General features: G+C 34.5%; 2 protein-coding genes across 2 annotated transcripts in view; one reads left to right on the plus strand and one right to left on the minus strand.

Moving 5' to 3' along the window:
* The window catches only part of LOC127738242 (calmodulin-like), a 45404-nt gene extending 37659 nt beyond the window's left edge, over positions 1-7745 (plus strand). Inside the window, exons 3-5 of the mRNA XM_052249423.1 lie at positions 4283-4435; positions 5805-6047; positions 7594-7745. Coding sequence (XP_052105383.1) covers positions 4283-4435; positions 5805-6047; positions 7594-7622 — 425 coding nt within the window. The 3' untranslated portion in view covers positions 7623-7745. The remainder of the gene's footprint in view (positions 1-4282; positions 4436-5804; positions 6048-7593) is intronic.
* LOC127738244 (calmodulin-A-like) overlaps positions 1-10357 on the minus strand; it is a 57966-nt gene that overhangs the window by 45411 nt on the left and 2198 nt on the right. The window lies entirely within an intron of this gene.

Genomic DNA, 10357 nt, shown 5'->3' on the forward strand with positions numbered 1-10357 from the left:
TATTTATTATGGGTATGGGTCTGTATAATGGGGGTTGCAGAACCCAAAATTCATGATCCCAGGGTGTCCACTTGGCATAATTAGGGGGCCTCAAAGATAGGTGGGGTCAAAAAATTTTTACATTTCTTAAATTAGCTGCTGTATGCAGAGTAGATAGAATTATGATTACTTCTATGAATATTTAGAGACACATGTCCACTTCAACATGGAATATTTTTTATTTCAGCTGGGGGGTCTCCTTGGCATAATTTGAGGGGGGGGGTGAATTTTCATGGAACATTCTAGAACATCAGTTTTGAATTCATTCTAGAGACATAAAATGTTATATGATGGTATATTATTATGGGTAGCACCATATGCAACAGCATTTTGACTTTTGAATTTTTAAAATGGCCGCCGTTACCATGGAAACTTCAAAAATGTGAAAATTTTTAAAATGCTTCAAACGTAATAAAACTTTACATAAATGTTAACTGGCATATGTAGAAGTGGTATTTGACTCTGAAATTTCTAAAATGGCCGCCGTTACCATGGATACCGCAGAAATAATGATTGGGGTCCGTTTTGGCGACTTTTGTGTTAGCATCCTAATTATGTCACCCGTACGACAATGTCGGGTGACATATTGCTTTTCCTCCGTTTCTCTATTATGTCACCCGATCAGCAATGTCGGGTGACATATTGCTTTTCCTCCGTTTCTTTTTTTTATTAGTATGGCACCCTCAACGGAGTTGGGGTGACATACTGTTATTCTACGTTTCTTTTTTTTTCTTATTTTTCTTCCACACATTTTGTCCGCGCGAGTTCTTGGAATCCAATGGACCAATGTTGATGGAACTCTACTATAATGAGAACCCCCATGTAAAGTTGTGCACCTTGCTATGGAATGGTAAAAAATGGCCGCCGTTTCAATGGAAACAGCAAAAATGCGAAAAAAATCAAAGTGTTCCAAACTGGAAGAAACTTCACAGGAATGGTAACTGGCATGTGCTGATTTGCAGTTTGACTTGGAATTTTCAAAATGGCTGCCGTTACCATGGAAACAGTAAAAATATCAAAAATTCTAACTCTTTCGTTATAAGACCCAACTGGATAAAACTTAATGAAAATGTTACCCAGTATGCCAAGATGCCAAGACGGTATTTGGATACTCCAAAATGGACGCCGTTGTCATGGAAACTTGGGGCAAGTTTAACATTGACCCTATGGGAAAATGCATATAATCAGCATTTTCTTAAAGAGTATTTCACCAAAGTAAATGAAACTTTATTGATATATAACATGACATGTGGCAATGAGATGTCTGCTTTTAGAATTTTAGAGTTATCCACTGTAACCATGGAAACAGCAAAAATGTCCAAAATTTCAAAATAATCAAAATGCTGCAAACTGGATAAAACTTTACAGAAATGGTAACTGGCATTGGCAGAGTTGCATTTTGAAGTTGGAATTTTCAAAATGGCCGTCGTAACCATGGAAACAGCAAACATGTCCAAAATTTCAAAATGCTCCAAACTAGATGAAACTTTACAAAAATGATAATTTGCATGTGTAGTTGCACTCTTTGACTTTGGAATTTTCTAAATAGCTGCCGCTCGCCTGGCAATGGGGGTAGGGTGACATCCGCTATTGCTTGCAATGACAAATCTAGTTATTATTATTATTCTTCCACCTAATTTTGTCCTGTAGTTTTCTCAGAGCCTAATGCACCAATCTTAATGGTTGTTCACTATAACAAGGAACCCTGACTTACGAGTTGCAGTGCAACTTTGGCACTTAAAAATGGATGCCATCACCATGGAAACCAAAGAAAGGTGAAAAAAATAAAATTTTAGAGTTTGGTAGATTATTTGGATATGCATAAACTTAGAATCATGATATTTTAATACAATGTAGGTGCCCACTATATACTGGTTTTGGATCATTTTGACAATCACTGGAACTACTTTGTTGCCGTGGAAACTACACCAAAAATTTCAAAAATATCAAAATGCTCAAAATCTGATGAAACTTTACAGTAATGATGAGCAACATTGGTAGATTAGAAATTTGGCGTTGGGATTTCAAAAATGTCTGCCGTTACCATGGCAACAATGCAAAACAGGTCAAAATGATCCAAAAACCTAAAAGTGGCATTTACTTTCTTAAAATGGTAGGTCAAATCGATTGAAACTTTGATGGTATGCTCTCTCCAATGTACCAATGTGGCATTTGTCATTAAAATTTTGGAAATGGTCTCTGTTACCATGGAAACCAGCAAAAATGTCAAAAATTTCAAAATGCTCCAAACTTTATGAAACTTAATATTAATGTTAACTGGCAAGTATAAATGAGACTTCTGGCTTTGGAATTTCCAAAATGGCCGCCATTGCCATGAAAACAGCAAAAATGTGTAAAAATTTCAAAATGCTCCAAATGTTCTGAAAATTTACAGAAAGATGTAAAGCCATGCATATATGTGCATTCACTGTTTAAAATTTTCGAAATGGCTGCCGCTTAGAAGCAATAGGGGTAAGGGTGACATCCGTTATTGCTTGCAATGGCAAATCTAGTTATGGCACCCTCAACGGAGTTGGGTTGACGTATTGTTATTCTACGTTTCCTTTTTTTTCTTATTTTTCTTCCACACATTGTGTCCGCGCGAGTTCTTGGAATCCAATGGACCAATGTTAATGGAACTCTACTATAATGAGGACCCCCATGTAAAGTTCTGCACCTTGCTATGGAATGGTAAAAAATGGCCGCCGTTTCCATGGAAACAGCAAAAATGCCAAAAAAATCAAAGTGTTCCAAACTGGAAGAAACTCCACAGGAATGGTAACTGGCATGTGCTGATTTGCAGTTTGACTTCGGAATTTTCAAAATGGCTGCCATTCCCATGGAAACAGTTAAAACATCAAAAATTCTAACTCTTTCGTTATAAGACCCAACTGAATGAAACTTTATGAAAATGTTACCCAGTATGCTAAGATGTCAAGATAATATTTGGATAGTCCAAAATAGCCGCCGTTGTCATGGAAACTGGGGGCAAGTTTTACATTGACCCTATGTGAAAATGCATAAAATCAGCATTTTCTTAAAGAGTATTTCACCAAAGTCAATGAAACTGTATTGATATATAACATGACATGTGGCAATGAGATGTCTGCTTCTAGAATTTTGGAATTATCCACTGTAACCATGGAAACAGCAAAAAATTTCCAAAATTTCCAAAAAAATCAAAATGCTCCAAACTTGATAAAACTTCACAAAATGTCAACTGAAATGTGCAGAGTTGCTATTTGTCTTTGGAATTTTCAAAATGGCCGCCGTCGCCATGGAAAAAGCACCAAAAAAAACATCGGCTGACTGCGGTGTGGGCTTCGCTCATTGTTGAAGGCCATATAGTGACCTATAGTTGTTAATTTCTGTGTCATTTTGTCTCTTGTGGATAGTTGTCTCATTAGCAATCATACCACATCTTCTTTTTTATTTATAAAACAGCTCGTAAATTTGAGGCAAAATTCTGTAATCAAGAGTATGTGCATACGATCAAATACAAATCTGTACTGCAAAACATCTTCTAGAATATGCCAAAAGAGAAAAAAATATATAATTTAACGTGCTTCTATTCTATACAAAAATAGTGCTTTCATACCACATCTTCCTATATCTATTTGAAGAAAAAATCGACACCGAGAGAGAGAGAAACACTAAGAGTACATATTAGTGACATTTCTGTACTTGCATTAAAGTACACATCCGTGAATCACACACCTGCTAAAATATACACATTAGCTGAAATCAATCGATGAACGTGTAATTTAATTGTACAAGATAAGATACATGTATCGTGTGATACGCGAGCTATTAAAGAACAAAAATGAACAGTTAGTATGCCGCTCCGTCAATATATACACACATGTTGTCTGTCCAATGTCCCCTCTAAAAAGAATATAAATGTGCTTGTCACTGAACAGCACAAAACGTATAGACAATGAATAAATCAATGTAAAATGTGCCATTTTAGACTATACAAAGTATTTATCAATCAATTAAATCATGATTAAAGTGATCAGATCATGATAAGAGATCAATCAATCAAGTTTTGATATCAAACAAGTAATTAATCAAGTGCAAAATTCGAAAAAAAAGTCCCCTTTTATATATCTTCATGTTTTGATATTGAAATGTATTATTATAATTCAAACTGGGAGAAAGAAAACAAAAAAAACACACACAAAGAAAAATGCTTTTAGTGTTAAAAAATTAGGACAAGTTAATAGAATTGTACATTTTACAGAATATTATGAAGCTTTTCGTGCCTTTGACACTGACGGCGACGGCTCTATCAGTATACAAGATCTCGGAACAGTTATGATGGCTTTAGGACAGAATCCTACAAACCAGGAATTGAAAGAAATGACACATGCGTATGCTGATCCCGAAAGCAACGGTAAATTCTGCTGTAGATATATTTTTTTCAATATAAACTCCGGTAACAATTTGTTATCGGATATCTACAAATAATGAGGTGACATAAGGATTACGTCAGCCAGACAGCAACACACCGACTTGAAATCTACAAAGACAACAATAGATAAGTTTTCATATTTAGTATATCAAGATTTAACTTGCTCCGATCCTAATAAAAGTTGTGATTGAATAAATGGGACTATCAAAGATCTGTCGTCACTGACAATAAATTCTGAAATGACAAAAAAACATTTAGATTATTGGCCAAAATTTTGCTTTTCTTTGTTGTATGTCCGCTTGCTAATAGTTGATGGTCCAAAGTTTTAAAAAAACGCAAACGAAAAATCCATAAAATCACTGTATAAAAACAGATATTTCAGTGGACATCTTTACCGTAGTCATTTGAATGTCTTAAAGCATTTGGTTTTTCTCTCAGAATAAAAAAATAATATACATGTTCTGATGTGAAGGTTGCTTTAAATAATATTTGAACAAGGGTACTAGGTTTGTGGTTAAAAATGACATTCTTTGCATATTTATTCTAGTATAAGTATGATCTTATTTATATGTGTGTGTGCTTTTCTTTCAGACTGACTGGTAGATTTTGAAAAGTTTTTAAATTTGACGCAAAACAAAGTAAAAACAAAGATGGTCAAATAAATAAAGACAACTTTTTACGAGTTCGATCACTTGGGACAGGCATAATAATATTTGACGGGGTTAAATATGATTTTTAAATTTAAATCCTCCCTGCTTTAATCTTGATCAGCGGACTTTCCAGAAAATACACTTGTCCCGTTGTGACCGCCATCACAGAAAACAAAAACATCCACGTACAAGCATAGCAATTTAACTCGCTGGTAAAGTAATATGAAATTGTCGTCCTTCACTATACTATAAGAAACTGTTACCTCCAAAGCGATTTAATACAGCAACGTTATAATAAGTACACGAAGACACTATTTTTGTATTTTGAGATAACCCATACTTTAATTATAGAAAAATCCCAAACCAGTACAAACACTAAGTCTTGTTTCAAACTATAAATGCTAATCGAATTGTTGTTAATCCTTCTCTTTTCCCCGCAAAAAAAGACGCAATGATTTAACAACTCATTCATGTATGCATGGGAATATCTTCTGTCACAACGAAATGTCAACTATAACAAATAAACACGTTGAGAAACAAGTAAGTGAGAAAAACGACAAAATATACATCAACATCAACAAAATATCTGCAGGTCTTCAGCATGAAATCGTATCTCCTTTTTACTATACTGTTCTTGGTTTTGCTGTTTCAAAATGTATATTTTGTTCACATTGGTCATTACTTTTACTTTGGTTAAACAGGAGAAGAACTCATAGACTTTCCCGATTTCTTATCTTTGGTGGCAAGGACAGTAAAGGAGACAGATTCCCATGAAGAACTTCGGGAAGCTTTCAAAGCATTCGACAAAAATGGAGATGATATTATAGATGCAGATGAACTCCGCAAAGCAATGTCAAATTTGGGAGAACAATTAAGTGATGCCGAAATCGATGAAATGATCAGAGCTGCTGATAAGGATGGTGATGGACAAGTTCACTATGAAGGTATATAAAGAAGTGTGTCAATATTTATTGCATTCAAGGTCCACAAAGAAGTAATAACTACAATCTCAAATCGTCACATATTTGACCATCTAATTTCTGGTATCATACTCTTGCCATCCATGTTGAACGCTTATCAACTGACAAAAAAATAACACAGATAAAATAGTGCAGACACTAACCTCCCTTTTGAACAATTATACGAAAATTATCAGTTTAAATAAGAGGATATCGGAAAATAAAGTAAAACTATCAAACGAAATGCAAGCATGGTAATACAAAGCTGACTATGCGGTATGGGCTTTGCTCATTGTTGAAGACCGTACGGTGACCGATAGTTGTTAATTTCTGGTCATTTGGTCACTTGTGGAGAGTTGTCTCATTGGTAATCATACCACATCTTCTTATTTTGATATTAATGAAGTACACAAAATGTCCGTCACAAGATATTTCACATTTGCCTTTTCGGGAATTACAAAATAAAAAAAAATCCTTTATTGCTTATATCTGTGTATTACTGCTATACGTGCCCTACATCAATGGGCTATTTTATAATGATGTAGTCGACAATCTCACAAAAATCTCGAAAAATTACACAGAGTTGATGTCAAAGAAACTCTGAAGTAACTACAATTTAAATGTGATCTGATTTTTTATTTTGAGTTCAACTAAATGTTGTTTCACTTGTCAACAAGAGGGTGGTCTTTATAAGACAAATGCAAATAATACAAGCATCGTGTCTCTTCTGCTGTTATTCCAAGAAGGATAAGTTATACAAAAAGATAAAAAAAAAAAGACACATTGCAATATATTTAAAAATCAATATAATGGAAATTTAATGTGTTTTGGTTTCAGTTAAAACAAAAATACAACGAAATGTAGAATTCAAATATCAATGAAGTTTTTAAAAGCAGTATGTGTCTTTAGCGGCATCACTAACTTTGAGACAGGTCAAAAAGTAGAACATACCAATTAATGATAAATATAGATAAGAAGATGTGGTATGAGTGCCAATGAGACAACTCTCCATCCAAGTCACAATGTATAAAAAGTAAACAATTATAGGTCAAAGTACGGCCTTCAACACGGAGCCTTGGCTCACACCGAACAGCAAGCTATAAAAAATGACTTAAACAATTCAAACAGGAAAACCAACGGTCTAATCTATATAAAAAACGAGAAACGAGAAACACTTATGAACCACACCAACAAACGACAACCACTGAACAACAGGCTCCTGACTTATGACAGGTGCATACAAATTCAGCGGGTTTAAACGTTTCAACAGGCGCCAACCTTCACCTTAACCTGAAACAGTAGTGTAACATTACAACATAAAAAGACACATAATAGCAACTTGGAACCGATATTGGTATTTTCACTATAATTTTCAATCGATGACATTTCAACAATTTTATATTGTACAAAAGTCATTAAATGAAACAAAGATAATAAAAGTAAAAAGTTAATTTCACACGCTCAATGTTACACTATTTGATGATTTACGAAGATCGACTTCAGTTACCTTTATCTCTTTTTCTTTTTTCAGAATTCGTTCATATGATGGCCTCAAAATGAAGAAAAGCCATAAGGAATACAGTAGACTTGTGCAATACGATTAAACTTTTCTATTTATGCATTCAGATGAAGTTGTCTATTATTAATATAGAGATCACTCAGGAATAGATTACCTTAACCTTAGCTGTGTTTGGCAACACTTTTAGGAATTTTGATCCTCAATGCTCTTCAATTTCTTACTTTATTTGTCCTTTATAACTTTTGTTTGATTCGAGCGTCACTGATGAGTCTTTTGAAGACGAAACGCGCGTCTGGCGTACACAATTTCAATCTTGGTTTCTATATGATTTTATCTATCTCAAGTTGAAGTGCAGATTTTGACATATGTTGTAAGCTTTACAAGGACACCCACTGTAATAGTTAAGAAGCTTACGTTCGGTGTCAATGATCTCAACGAGAAGAAGTGTATGCTCGTTGATTGTTAAGTTAAAGCCTATTTCGCTAACCTGGTATCTATACATACATATTATTGACATGAAAAATATGAAACAATTCAATTGAGAAAACTGACGGCCTAATTTATAACAAAACAATTTACAAAAAACAAATATGACAGACATGAACCAACGACAAACACTGAAGTATAGGCTTCTGACTTGGCACAGGCATATACAGAATGTGGCGGGGTTAAACGTGTTTAAAGGAGCCAACCCTCCTCTTAACCGTAGTTTGTCGACATTTTCCGATTGTATACATTCTTACTATTTGAAAACTTTCGATTTTTTTAAGAATCCACTTCTTTTTGATACCACCTGTAGAGTACATCTAAGTGATCCTTACTTTCTTAATACTTTCTAAATCTGAGTATGTTTTAAATCATGTCAGTAGCGAAGCACCATCTGGTGGGCTAATAACACCCTCGGGGACTAAAAATTCACCAACAGCGGCATCGACACAGTGCTGATAATCGTGTATTTTTCCTAACCTTTTCCTTCGGTCAAGTTTATTGATAGAACATTTACAAAACCTGTTGATGTCTTAGGGTTAGACAATAAACGTTTTCCAATCTGCTATTGTTTTATACAATGTATTTATTATAACCTAATATAGATCATCAACGTATCAAATTAGGATTATATCGACTAGTGGAGCAGAAGCTGCTTAGCCTTCAGAGTTCCTGAGTTCATCATCCACGGTTTTTACTTAGGATCGTGTTGGTCCATGTTTTTTGTTTTCTGTGTAGTGTCTTGTGCACTTTTATTTCATTTTTCCTTTAAGGCCATCATGGTGTTGTCTGTTTCAATTCTACTGATGGTTTTTGATTGTCCACTTGGTAGGTATCTTCTCCAATTGTTTTAAGCATAAATCATATTTGAAAGTTAAAAAATTTGAGACCTGCATCATACTTGATGCAAATATTTCCTCATATAAACTGAAATTGGTATTCATCGTTATATTGTAACAAGGTACTGTCGACTACTTGAAGTTTTGTTCACATCTAAAGCAAAGGAGTGATAGGCATAGATTCCACATTGGGGGCAGGTTATACATATTTTTGTACGTGTGGCACGTATAGAAGTCACAGATTACATTTTCCCGGCTTTAGGTTTGCCTTTTGTGTAAGCAGGAAGGAAGCCTACTTTGAAGCGCGTGTTTGGATGTAAGGGTATAATACATTTTTGAATTTATTCATGAATAACTGCAGTGTGTAAAATTTTGAAATGCAGGGAACTGTTTTCTGAGAATTATTCAAAAAGGCTTCCACATTTTCATAACTTTGATGTAAAATGACGGTGGCCACGGATGCTATAAACAAGCTCCGTTCGTTATTGCACCATTTCACTTCAATTTCTAAAACAGAATAATAAAGTCCTAATATCACACATAACTATTGTGTCCAAGGTTTTATTATTAAAAGAGATAAATTAAGAAAATGTCAGTATCGTCACCTATGGAGGTCAAAAATACTACCGTTTCCCCTATGAAGTACTACTTCATATGTAAAATCGTTGTGGTAATAGAAATACCACGTTAAATAAAGAAAGATAAACTGAAAGGATAACAGAATTAATTTATTCCAAACATCTGTAACACATTCATGCCCAAGACTACGTTTGGCTAAACGGATTATGTTTCATATTGATATGCTTTTCAATACTGAATATACTGACGGACCTTAGAAACGCAACACACATTTTGGTGATTTTTTTTCACCAAATCATGATTGATCCTCATATAACTACTATTCATGCTTTCCATATTTCCTAATGTTTAAAAAAAAACAATACCTGACTTACCTGAGGTTATTGAACATGCCGGATTTTTGAAGTCGCGCGAATTTCATTAAGCGAAATTTGAAACCCATGAAATATTTTTTTAAAGTTTTTTTTTTCGTGAAACAATTGTTTCAATGCATACTCACACTTGAATCATTACAAAATGTTTCATCTCAATATTGCCGAGACTGAGCAATGAAAATCTGAATCAGGCCATCAGAATATTGCAGGCAGGAATACGTTAACGTGCTGTTTCCCTAAAATTTCACGTCAGAAACTCGTCTTACTGTCCTTACAACAACGGTATAGGCAGACGGATTTGTTGATGACAATTCATGACCATATAAATATGTAGTGACAACGTCACGTCATTAAAATTTGATTATGCAACGCCATTTGCTAGACATGTTTACGGCCGTAACGTCAACGGCTTATCAAGTCGTCGAATGCCATAGCAGACATTTTCATGCCAAAAATGTTTCCCTTATACTGAAATGCCAAAGAATCGACTACAGAAAA

Source organism: Mytilus californianus, unplaced genomic scaffold, assembly GCF_021869535.1.
Source record: "Mytilus californianus isolate M0D057914Y unplaced genomic scaffold, xbMytCali1.0.p SCAF_4, whole genome shotgun sequence".
Lineage (NCBI taxonomy): Eukaryota > Metazoa > Mollusca > Bivalvia > Mytilida > Mytilidae > Mytilus > Mytilus californianus.